The sequence below is a fragment of the Rhinolophus ferrumequinum genome, chromosome 24, assembly GCF_004115265.2.
Source record: "Rhinolophus ferrumequinum isolate MPI-CBG mRhiFer1 chromosome 24, mRhiFer1_v1.p, whole genome shotgun sequence".
In the NCBI taxonomy this organism is placed as follows: domain Eukaryota; kingdom Metazoa; phylum Chordata; class Mammalia; order Chiroptera; family Rhinolophidae; genus Rhinolophus; species Rhinolophus ferrumequinum.
In genome coordinates, this window is record NC_046307.1 from 741,477 (window position 1) to 754,707 (window position 13,231).

Below are 13,231 nucleotides of genomic sequence, written 5' to 3' on the forward strand. Positions count from 1 at the left end.
CTGTTAGGTAAGTGCTATATGCATCCACTGGAAGCTTGTCAATGCCACTCTAGCTCTCCTGATATGTCAAAGAAGGTAAATTTATTTCACCTGCTTATATTCCACTATTTCAGGAAAATAATACAGCATTGTATTTTAATTTTGTTTATTAGATGTGTGGCAGCCATGTGTCCTTATTGAAGGAAAATATTATCAAATCAATTTGTTTCTGGACAATTGATATGGGTTGCACAGAACATGTGGATGCCTCTAGGATTTCACAATCCTTTCAAGTACAGCTAATATATTATCTGCTATACTTCAAACCTAAGTATAAATGTTAGTGATTTTAATATATTATTGTCATAGTCTCTATCATGTCACACACACACACAAAAAAAAACTTCACTGACATGTGGGATATAAAACTGAAATCAACAAAGGAACAAGACAAACAAATAAGAAACAAAAAATAGACACAGACAATAGTTTAGTGGTTACCAGAGGGTAAGGGAGGTGGAGGGTAGTAGATAAGAGTAAACAGGATCAAATATATTGTAATGGAAGGAGAACAGACTCTGGGTGATGAACACACAATGTGAAATATAGATGATGTATTACATAATTATACACTTGAAATCTATGTAATTTTACTAACCATTGCCACCCCAATAAGTTTTAATTTAAAAAAAAAAAAAACTTCAAAGAGTTTGGAGTTTGACCCATCTCTCCCCTCCTCCACTTACTTATGCTATAAAATGGTAGAGAAAAGTAGAAAAAGAAGTGATCTGTCAGTTATTCATACTAAGTTTTCAAATATATCAATCAAACAGTTTGCATTGAACCAAATCAAATTTCCAGGTATGGGTAAAAACAATGAACAATTATTCAAAATTTTGCTACTTTTAACTTGTTCCATCAAAGTCAGAAAATCCCCCATTTATTGAGGGAATATTTACATATTTATGAATAAATTTCAGGCTATCATATGAAAAATTATTCTAACCTCCTTTAATGACTATCTTAATGTAATTTACTCTACATGCATTGATGAAACTATAGTTTGCAAGATATAATTTATCCAGGGAATAACCCCATAATTTATGAATAAAACATACAAAAAGAGAAGGATTTTGAAGATACAAGTAAATTGTTCTTATGTTTCCACAGATGAGAATCATCATGCCTGAGAAATTAACCAATGCAACCCTAATACTCGTAGACTTTTTGCTCATGGGATTCCCTGATGACCAAGTGCTACAGAGACTCTGGACAGTTCTCTTCTTCCTGATTTACATGGCAGCCCTGATGGGGAATCTCCTCATTATCACCCTCACCACCATTGACCAGCATCTCCAATCCCCCATGTATTTCTTTCTGAAGAATTTGTCCTTGATCGATATCTGTTACATCTCTGTCACAGTCCCCAAATCCATCATGAACTCTCTGAACAACAGCCATTCCATCTCCTTCATAGGATGTGCTTCACAAGTATTCCTTGTTATTTTTTTCGCTGGCACAGAGTTCGCCCTCCTTCTAGTGATGTCCTATGACCGCTATGGTGCCATCTGCCACCCTCTGCACTACGAGGCCATCATGAATAGAGGCACCTGTGTGCAGATGGTGACTGCCTCATGGCTCAGTGGGTGTCTCTATGGATCTCTTCATGTTGCAGGTATGTTCTCTGTCCATTTCTGTGGGCCAAACATAGTGCATCAGTTCTTCTGTGATATTCCATCTTTGCTGACACTTGCTTGTTCTGGGGAGCAAGTTTTAGAATATGTGTTTATTATTGCTAGTTGTTGTTTTGCTTTTGTATGTTTCATTTTAATGGTTGTTTCCTATGTTTATATTTTCTCCACTGTCCTAAAAATTCCTTCTGCAAAAGGAAGACTGAGAACCTTTTACACCTGCATGCCCCATCTCACTGTGGTGACCTTGTTCCTCTCTTCTGGATTTATTGCATATTTAGGTTCAGTTTCCAAATCTCTATCATCACTAAACCTCTTTATGACTGTGTTATATTCTCTGTTACCTCCCAGCCTGAATCCTGTCATTTACAGCCTCAGAAACAGGGACATGAAGGTGGCCATTGGCAATTTTTTGGTGAAAAAATGATACCAAAGATATAAATATCTAAAATATCAGTTACTCTTCTGAACCCAATTGTTTGGTTTATATAAATTGTTTTCAAATTATGAGAACCCTGTTACATTATTGGTGCTCAAACACTGAATGGTGAACTTATCTGATTAGGTGGGTCTGAATGTCAGTGGAGTATCTTGGCAATTTCCAGCTCAGTAGAAATCTTCTAATCTTTATGTTCACATCAATTGGCCCCTGGTATAGAGTAATATTGTTTTTCATTTCACATACTTTTTCACCAGCACTTTTTACTTGGGAAGAATTTGTAAAGTTTCAAATTTTGCTTACTTTATTACAATTCCAGGTCATTTTTTTTTCCATTTTACTCTTGCAATGGTTAATAAAAATGAGTAAATCTCAACATATTATTTTTTTTCTCTTTCATTTGTATTGGCAAGTATATATTTATGAGTTCAGCTTAATTAATTCAATGATTAATCCCCCAATATTGTCCTTGCAAACACTATAATCTTAACAGTCTTTAAAAGAATGTATGAGCACAGTGTATTGGTAGCAGAGGTCATTGGAAATCACATAATGACATTTTGTTAACAAGCAAGGAACATTTTATTGTATGCATATTCTCAAAAAAACCCACAAAAACAGAACCCACAAAAAGGAGTAAAGGACAAAGTTTTCTAGCTCTCTAGGGTAGGCAGGGCACCAATATATTATAGAAACACAGATAGGACAAGGATAAAATATACTAGTCAACACTACCTGCTTCCCCAGTCAAAAAAAGGCTATAGAGAAAAACACTTTAAATTGCATTCTAATACAAATTTGTTGCACAATTAAACTTCAACTTGCTCAAAGAGTTATTATATAATAAACTGCAGAATATAGAATAGCATTCAACGATCTGCTCACAATTAACAATTAAGCAAAAGACACTGGAATAAATAGAGCATGTATAAGTTATTTGTTAAACCTCACATTCATAATGAGCACTTGGTTTACCATTAATAGTAACTGGTTTCTTACATTTTAAGAGACACCAGATCCAGTAATGGAAGTAGAAAGCAATTTAAAGAAAACTGATTTAGAAAATATCTCCTTGGGTCTGAGACTCTACAGTGTTTATTACATACTTCAGCCAGTTTCAACAGTTTAAAAATGTGGAAACTAACAAACCGAATTCTTTAGGGAGGAAAACAGTGACATATCATATATTTTGTTTACATCCTTTAGGCAGCAGAACTAGGCCATAGCAAACAGAGATTTATGATGAAGTGAATAATGTTTCTACCAAATGCTATAGAGGTATTTCTATCACTTTCACTAATAAAAGGCAATTTAGAAACATGTTTTAAATGAAAAAATTGATATCGTCTTATCCCATACATACTAGATCTAAACATAAGGAGCTTCTCTAACATTATGTATTTCTTAATCCCTATTTGTACAAATTAGCGTAAGTATTCAGGAATGGAAAAACAGGTAAACATTACCTGAAGAACTATTTTAAATGACCCATTTAAGAGTAATGCAGTCAAAATGAGGCAGTAACTACAAGCTTAGCTGTACTTTCCTTATGTACCCAGTCAGTAAAATTGAGAAAATAATTTTTGCTGACGTCTGTGAAATAATTATCCCATTTACTACCTAGAGTGCATCAGAAACAAGATAAGCCTGCCATGTGTGTTTTCAAACGGAAGAAAATGATGAGAGACTCTAGTGGAAAGAAAAGTATATTAAAACATTCTTCTTTTCTTTTCCAATACCATGCTCCAGTTCTTCCTTAACTATATAGTTCCTCTTTCATTTATATTAACTTAACCCCTGAGAAGGCACTGTAACAACCTTATAGTCTTTATGGAACATTGGAGTTTTTTATTAAGAATTTTTTAATAAAAAGGAAGTTTGAAAGCTATGGTGTATTCTTGGCAAATGTGACGTTCTGCTCAGTCTACCACAGACATTTAAAAAAATCACATTTTAGGAGGATTTCTGGTCAATATGGTTGGTATATAAATGCTGTGTTTATCTTCTCTCACAACCACATCAAAATTACAAGTAAACTATGGAACAACTATCATGGAGAATCACCTGAAGTCTAGATGAATCAAACTTCTATAACTAAGGACAGCCACCTGGAGACTGGTAGGAGGAGCAGAGGCGTGGAACGAGCAGGTCCCTCACCCTGGTGTGACCATTAAATATCAGGAGGGCTATCTCAGCTGAGGAGGTCCCCTGTAGAGGAGCAAGTGGTCCCAGCCCCACGCCAGGCTTCCCAGACCAGTGTTCCAGTGGCAGGGAGAGAAGTTCCTATCATTTCCGGTTGTGAAATCCAGTGGAGAATGTGGTTGAGTGAGCCGGAGGGTGACTGCATTTCCAGGCACTCATCTTAAAGTGACTACGCATGGACTTACTCACTGATGGACTCACTCTCTTTGAGTTCCAGTGCTGGGGCAGCAGCTTGAAAGTTGCCAGGAACATAGGGGGAGGAACTGAGTTGTCTGGCTTCAGGGCAAGGGTTGGAGGGGCAGCTTTCTCCCAGACTAAAGAGCTGGAGGAAGCCATTTTTTCTTTCTGAGACATCACCCCACCACACATGCAGACCCAGGTGTCTTCTATGCCTGAGTCTCCAAAAACCTGGATAACACCACTTGTCCACCTTACCCTGATGATTCCCTGGGACGCCACCCCACCCAAATTTTGGTCACACTCAAGACACTTCCAGTGGCATATCTGTATAAATGACCTGTCTTGGCTCATGCTGCAGACTTTCCTAAAATCTCTCAAACGTTCACAATACCCAAACAAGCAACATCTAACTTAGGTGTGGGGACAGAGCCACAAAAAGCAGTTTCCAGGCTCTCGGCCTCACATAGAAAGCTGCTGGCTCAGGTAGTAAATGGCCATCGACTGTGATCAAATGGCCATCAGCTGTGGCTAGTTGGCCGTCAGCTGTAACCAGTGAGCAATTGGCCACTAATATAACTGCTGTGGCTACGCTAGCAAAAAAAGGGGGAGCTAGCAAGAAGATGGTGGCTGAGTCTGCAAGCGGCACAGTGAGGGTTGAGAATTGTGTTGCTCCTGGTTCCTGTGTCTCCAACCCAGCCGCCAGTGAGAGTATAGTGGTATGACTCCCCTACCTATGGCTCCATGGGTGTTCCTTTTTGGCCTAGCCATATCCTGCGTTCTTGTGTGGGGAGCGGGACCAGAGACCCTGCAGGCCGTCCCGCATGACACCTCGCGTGACATTAGGTGTGTCCTATACCTCTTGCTGAGCATCCCTAAGCCAGGCACTAGCTACAGCCAACCTCGGTCATGGTTTGGTCTCTTGAGGCACGTCCCACACCAGCATAGGTGAAAGATATCTGCAAATTGTTTTCTGACTCATACCAGATTGCCCTGGGCAGAGCACAGGCTATAGCTGAACCTGGCCCGCAGCAGGGCACCTCCCAGAGCCTGGGGCTGGCACACTTGGTGGCCAGCTTCAGACCCAGCTAAAGCATCACACAGCCACCTCCAAGAAGGAACACCCAGTGGGCAGACTGGGCAAACACCAGAACCCTGTTAAAGCAAATCCTATTTCATAGCATCAGCCCCTGCACAACGGTACCTCCACTGTAGTCATGCCAGTCCTCACAACCAATCAGCCTGAGGGTCAATTCCTCCCACTGATGGACAAAAGCAACCAACTGCAATCAGGAGGGCACACACAACCCACACAAAGGACACACCTGGAGCACCCAGGTCACTCAGGTGACCAGGAAGACTGAACCACTAGGTCCCCAGATACCTACTACATAAGGCTACTCTACTAAGACTGAGTATAAGACCCAGCCTTATATTACATTACATTATATTATATTATACCCAGTCTTATATTATATTAAAATAAGACCAGGTGTTACATTAATTACATTAATTTTTGCTCCAAAAGACGCATTACAGCTGATGGTCCAGCTAGGTCTTATTTTCAGGGAAACATGGTAGCAGTCCTACCTAATACATAGAAACAAAGACAGGGAGGTAGCCAAAGTGGGAAGACAAAGAAACATGAACCAAATAAAAGAACAGAACAGGTGGGTACTAGACTAGGCAGAGGGATCATTTCTTAAATTATATAAATGTCTAACCACTATGATGTACACCTGAAATTAATATAAAATAATATTGAATGTCAACTGTAATTTAAAATTTTTTAAAAGGTAGGGAAAAATAGTTGAAGGGGAATAAGAGGTACACATTTTCAGATATAAAACAGTGCTGGGGCAGTTTTCCCCAGCACTGGGGATGTAATGTGCAGCATGGGGAATATAGTCAGTAATATTGTGATAGTGTGGTATGGTGTCAGATGGTCGCTGGACTGGGTGATCACTTCGTCAGGTATATATTATACATGTTGAATAACTATGGTCTACATCCAAAACTAATATAATATTGTAAGTTAGCTATATATCTTTTTAAATCTTTTAAAAACTCACATTTTACAGAATAAAGAAAAACACAATTGTAGTTCAGCATTCTTCAATGTGGCAAGGAATCGATCATATTCTTTTTGACTTTTAGGACTTCATAAAATTCCCAGGATAGCACATTTGTGTGGGACAAGCCTGTAACTGAATTCAGGTTAACATTCAACATTGCCATTTAAAAGTTAGCATCACTCAATTTTTCTTCCAGATTATGTCAGAAATGAATGTTTTACCAAAAACATAGGAAAAGGTTTTAAAGGAAACATGTTTCTCAGATAATATAACACAAAAATTGTAAGAAGCAACAAAGTCCTTCAATCTTATTTTTTGAAGGAAAGTCAACTTTTAATGCAGATCATTCTAACACAGGATGGGCCTGACCTCCTTCCCTTTCCTTATTATTTGTGTCACTTGGCCATTAAGACATCTTAGTTTAACCATCTGACAAATGTTATAGTCCCTCTTAGCTGTTGTAGAAAAACAGTTTAGTCCCTCAGATGTATCATATAGAATGACCATGTTGTCTTGATATGATCCCAGCACAGTAATGAAATAGTGAGTTATCAATATACACTAGTAAGAATAACAAAAATACTATTGTTATTTTTTTAATTTGTCCTTTAAAAATGTAGGCCACTCTCTACTCACTTCCATAGTCCTAAAGTAGTAGGACATGTACAATTGTTAAAAACAAATAATCACACAAATAAATATTTGAATATTAAAAGTAGGCTCCCCATCTCCCACCTTTTTCCCATTCTGGTATTAAGTGGCCAAAACACTTTGAAATACCCTTTGATACAACAGATTTTGCAAATTGTTAGGAAAGCAACTTACAAATTGGGAGTTACTGTGTAGGACCTGATTAACAACTACTGCTGTAGGTTACCAATTTCCTTCTGTGAAATATTAGTAATATTAGTAATGACTACAAATCAACATAGTTTAGAAAGCTTTGGAGTTCTTGTCTAAGGTGTATATTAAATTGCCACAATATCATAGAGGCTTATCTTGAATCTAGAAGTAGAATGTCTGTTAGGAACACTGGGCTTCTCCATGGAATAGAACGATCATTTTGCATTAAGTTCACCCTGGGTTTTCTATTAGTTGTTACTGCAATGAGAAAAAGTCAGGCAACTTGTGTGACACTCATAGCAACAGCACCATGAAAACGCTTTGTTCTCAGAGCACATTTATAGGGAAGGGAAGAATGTGGACTGCCTTGGTTAATACAGAATTTTCACAACTCACAACTGTGAGGTTCACCTATGCGGCTGGAGAAACGAGTAAAGTAAGCCAAACACTGATATCTGTCAGGTGACAGATATCTTTAAGAAGTTTGTCAATAACTAAGTGTAAAGCATATTTACACCTTACCAGTACATTGGGAGAGATCTCTGGGATCTCAAATCCCAGTGCACCCTTCAAGGAAGAGAGAGCCAGTCTTCCTTCCCCCCATTCCTGCGCCAAAAACAAAGGGCCAGCAAGTGTGAGAAGTGTGTTTGTACTTGCAACTGCTTTAAGAAAGTCCTAGACGGTAACTTTTTTGTTCAATATATTTTCCGCTAAAATTCTCATTTAGATTAACCTTTTAGTTCACATTATCTCACTGTTCATTAGGAAGTTCCACTGGAGGAATTTCATTCCTCCAGAACCAAGACAGATGCACCATTGCCATTTAGTCACTTCCAGTGGTACTTCCATAAATTCCCCAACACACACATTTTTTAAATTAAATTTATTGGGGTGACAATGATTAGTAAAATTACATAGGTTTCAAGTGTACAATTCTGTAATACATCATCTATATTTCACATTGTGTGTTCACCACCCGGAGTCAGTTCTCCTTCCATCACCATATATTTGACCCCCCCCTCACCCCTACCCTCTGGTGACCGCTAAACTATTGTCTTTGTCTATGAGTTTTTGTTTCTTTATTTGTCTGTCTTGTTCCTTTGTTGTTTTCAGTTTTATATCCCACATATCAGTGAAATCATATGGTTCTCGACTTTTTCTGTCTGACTTATTTCACTGAGCATAATAACATCAAGATTCATCCATGTTGTCACAAATAAATGGTACTATTTCATTGTGTATGTATATATACCGCATCTTCTTTATCCAATCATCCATCCAAGGGCAATTTGGTTGTTTCCATGTCTTGGCCACCATAAATAAATCTGCAATGAACATCGGAGCACATACATCTTTACAGATAAATGTTTTCAGACTTTTTGGGTAGATACCCAGGAGAGGGATTGCTGGATCATACAATAATTCCATTCGTAATTTTTTGAGGAACCTCCACACTGCCTTCCATAATGGCTGCACCAGTCTGCATTCCCATCAACAGTGAATGAGGGTTCCTTTTTCTCCATAGCCTCTTCAACACTTGTTATTATTTGTCTTGATGATAGCCGTTCTAACTGGTGTGAAGTTGTCGTGCAGGGTGTCATGCAGCGTCTCTGCTCCCGCTTCCCACATAAGAACGCAGGACATGGTGAGGCCAAAAAGGAACACGCATGGAACCATAAGTAGGGGAGTCATACCACTATACTCTCGCTGGCGGCTGGGTTGGAGAAACAGGAAACAAGAGCCACACAATTCTCAACCCTCACTGTGCCGCTTGAAGGCTCAGCCACCATCTTCTTGCTAGCCCCCATTTTCTGCTAGCCTAGCCACGGCAGTTATATTAGTGCCCGATGGCTCACTGGTTACAGCTGACGGCCAACTAGCCACAGCTGATGGCCATTTGATCACAGTCGATGGCCATTTACTACCTGAGCCAGCACCTTTCTATGTGAGGCTGAGAGCCTGGAAACTGCTTTTTGGGGCTCTGTCCCCACAGAAGTGATATCTCATTGTGGTTTTTATTTGCATTTCTCTGATGATTAGTGATGTTAATCATCTTCTCATATGTCTATTTGCCATCTATACGTCCTCTTTGAAGAAAAGTCTATTCAGGTCCTCTGCTCACTTTTTAAATTAGATTGTTTGTTTTTTTGTTGTTGAGTTGTATGAGTTCCTGATATATTTTGGATATTAGCCCCTTATCAGAAGCATTGTTTCCAAAAATCTTCTCCCATTCAGTTGGTTGCCTCTTTATTTTGTCGATGGTTTCTTTTGCTGTGCAGAAGCTTTTGATATAGACCCATTTGTTTAGTTTTGCTTTTACTTCCCTTGCCTTTCAGGTCAAATTCATAAAATCCTCTTTGAACCCAAGGTCCATAAGTTTGGTATCTATGTTTTCTTCTATGTAGTTTATTGTTTTGGGTCTTATAATCAATTTTTTGGGTCAATCAGGTTTTTGATCAATTTTGAGTTAATTGTGGTACATGGTGACAGAGAGCAGTCTAGTTTCATTCTTTCACATGTGGCTTTCCAATTCTCCCAGCACCCTTTATTGAAAAGGTTGTCTTTTCTCCATTGTATGTTTTTGGCTCCTTTGTTGAAAATTATCTGTCCATATTCATGTGGGTTTATTTCTGGGTTTTTAATTCTATTCCACTGGTCTGTGTGTCTGTTTCTCTGCCAATATCATGCTATTTTGATTATTTTTGCTCTGTGGTACAAGCTGGAGTCAGGGAGTGTGATACCTCCAGCATTATTCTTTTTTCTTAGGATTGCTTTGGCTATTTAGGGTCTTTTTTGGTTCCATACACATCTGGTGGTATTTTGTTCTATTTCTTTAAAAAATTCCAGAAATTTCATATGATAATGAAGACTGAAAACAGTAGGATGTGGGATTTATCACAATGTGGAAAACAGTATCAAATGCTACTCTCATAAAATCAAATAAATTGTAAATACAATTATCCCAATGTCCAAATCAACACATTAGATGAAAGAAAATTTAAGAAAGGGTAAAATATGAGTCCCAAGTAATATGATTTACATCAAAAGAAACAAAGATATGAGAGAAACATTTTCTTAAATATGTGAGTAATCATAAAAAATTCATCATCAAATATATATTGGTCAAATAAATCAAACATGGCAAAATTGAGTACTAGTATATATTTTTTTTAACTTCAAAGTTAAAGTCATTTTTTTCATTTAAATTCATAACTTTCACCAAATAGTGAAAACCAAAGGCTATAAGTTAAATAAATAAAATATATGTGAAAAATTTAGGATATTGAGACACTTGTTAAATAAATATAAAATGCCGGGGAAGATGGTCATTTTGGAGGAATCAGAACCTCATACAAATCTCATATATATGGAGCTCAGACAAGAGTCATAATCATCAAAGTCATAAGAGAAAATCTTTATAATTTCTATACAATTAAGAGATAAAGTGAAGGAGTATAAGGGAAGGCTGAATTCCTATTCAAACTGTCAACTTGAGGTTATCACCAAGAAGACAGCATAAGGTATTTACAATTTATGTTTATCTCTAATACAAATAATGTCAAAAAGTTATTTAATGGTGGAACAAAAAAGAAACTCCTACTGTGTGACTTCAGTTTTAGTCATCTTTCTATTACTGGACTGCTTTTAACTTTCCATAGGACTTTTCCTAGAACTGATTTAATGTCCTTGTTCCTCAGACAGTAGATAACAGGGTTCAACGTTGGGGGTACCATGGAATAGAATATAGACACCAGCAAGTCTAGAAGAGAATGCTCATCAGAGGCTGGTTTTAAATAAGCAACAGCGCCTGTTAGAAGGAATGCACTCACAACAATGAGGTGGGGCAGGCAGGTGGAAAAAGCTTTGGAGTGGTTCTCTCTGCTTGGAATCTTTAACACAGTGGAGAAAATATACCCATAGGAGATCATAATGCAAGTTAAACATGAAAATGCATAACAGACCCCAATGGCCACACTGGCATCAATAGTTGCATGTTTTTCAGAACAAGTGAGCTTTAGTAGGGCAGGAACATCACAGAAGAACTGATGTATTTTACTGGATCCACAAAAATTCAGAGAGAATGTCCCAGCTGAGTACAAGATTCCCAAGGCCCCTCCATTGAACCAGGACACAGCCATCAACTGGACACAGACCCCTTTACTCATGACAGCTTCGTAATGCAGAGGGTGGCAGATGGCAGCATAGCGGTCATAGGACATCGCTGTGAGGATGCCAATCTCTGACCCAGCCATTAGCACCACCAGGAAGAGCTGTAACACACACCCCAGGAAAGAGATGGAGTCAGTGAAGGTGATGGAGTTGAGAATAGACTTGGGTACTGTAGCAGAAATGAGACACAGATCTAAGAAGGACAAATGCCTAAGGAAAAAATACATTGGGGTGTGGAGGTGTTGGTCAAGAATTGTGAGGAAAATGATGATGAAATTCTCCAACATGGCCACTAGGTAGATCAGTGAGAAGAGCACAGCATGAAGTCTCAACAGCATCTGATTGTCAGTAAATCTCACAAGCAAGAATTCCATCATCAGTGTTTGATTCATGATGTTTTAAAATTGTAAGCCACCTATTGAGTAATGAAAAATAGTTATATTAACATACCACTTACTTCTGTATTTTTGAAACATGTATACTTTAGATAGAAAGTTTAAAAATATCAGGATATTATAGTTGACTCAAATATGAAAACAACTGTGGATATAACAGTTCAATATAACAAGTTAAATCTATTGTGAAAGAAGAAAAGAACTCCACTTATCTCCCTAATTACTTTAAGTGATCTTTACACTTGATCTTAGCCAAAAGGCTGAGAAGCGATTTCTTTAAGTGATCTTTGAATAAGTTTATTTCCAATGGAAATTGCAGGATTGACTATGTAACTATAATTGTAACAGAGTGCACAGTTTTGTGCATAAATTTTAACCTAATTGTAAATTTTGGTGTGGATTAGACATTACGGATCAATTTTTTGCTTGCTGCATATTGCAATCTGTTTAAATAATCATTATGAAATGATGCTCTAATTTGTCATCCACTTCCTATTGAAGGACATTGAGGTCATGCCCCATCTTTCCACAGAAAAATAAATTCTTTGTTGAAAATATCATTAGAGTATTGTTGTTTCATTAATGCAGATATTTAGTACAGCATACAAGAATAGAAAACTACTCTAATAATTTTAATTAATTGGTTTACAAATGTTTGGTGACATTTTTTTATGAAAAGAGCAGAACTTAAGACTATAAGCCGGATAATTGGCATGTAACACTAAGAAAAAGTTTATTAATACAAAGAACCAACAAACATTAGTTACGTGGACTACATCTTATGAGAGACGCGGTGTCCTCCTGTCTTGAAGACACGCAGGGCTTATCATCCAGCATCACTCACACACCCCAGCCTGTGGTCGCATTTTCCTCCCTCAGATCATCCAGGTCTTTAGAGCCTCTACAATTTTACTTTAGCATCACTTAATGACAATTTCTTTACTTTCCATGCAGCCTCTTTTCTTCCCCAATATTTGTGGCTTTTTCAGTAAACATTCTAATTTAAGAAAAAATAATCTTCCTTAACCTCAATTCACAAGGCTCTGATCTGGCACTAACTGCTGAGAGGACGCCCCCACTGGAACCTTTCTGCTTCTGGGTGTCCTGGCCTGAGCCCACCTCTGCCATCCTGTTGCGTGTCTCACCAGCTGTCCTGTTTATGCGCCATGCTGCCATGCCAGTTTCTCTTAGAAGCTGAATGGAGGGGGGATTCATAATCATTATCCTTCTTAGACCATTCTACCTGTGGGAAGTCTCTGC

The 13,231-nt window shown here is 38.0% G+C and overlaps 2 protein-coding genes across 2 annotated transcripts; one reads left to right on the forward strand and one right to left on the reverse strand.

The window, feature by feature from the left end:
* The first annotated feature begins 1,161 nt into the window (after positions 1–1,161).
* LOC117017010 (olfactory receptor 14A16) lies at positions 1,162–2,097 on the forward strand. Its single transcript, XM_033096907.1, has one exon. It carries the CDS (start codon positions 1,162–1,164, stop codon positions 2,095–2,097), a length of 936 nt encoding a protein of 311 aa, XP_032952798.1.
* Positions 2,098–11,026: 8,929 nt separating this feature from the next.
* Positions 11,027–11,968, reverse strand: LOC117016510 (olfactory receptor 14K1-like). Its single transcript, XM_033095838.1, has one exon. The coding sequence runs from the start codon at positions 11,966–11,968 to the stop codon at positions 11,027–11,029; it is 942 nt and encodes a 313-aa protein (XP_032951729.1).
* Positions 11,969–13,231: the final 1,263 nt, after the last annotated feature.

Coding starts and splice junctions, on each gene's coding strand:
- LOC117017010 (XM_033096907.1), top strand. CDS start 1,162: ATGCCTGAGAAATTAACCAATGCAACCCTAATACTCGTAGACTTTTTG.
- LOC117016510 (XM_033095838.1), bottom strand. CDS start 11,968: ATGAATCAAACACTGATGATGGAATTCTTGCTTGTGAGATTTACTGAC.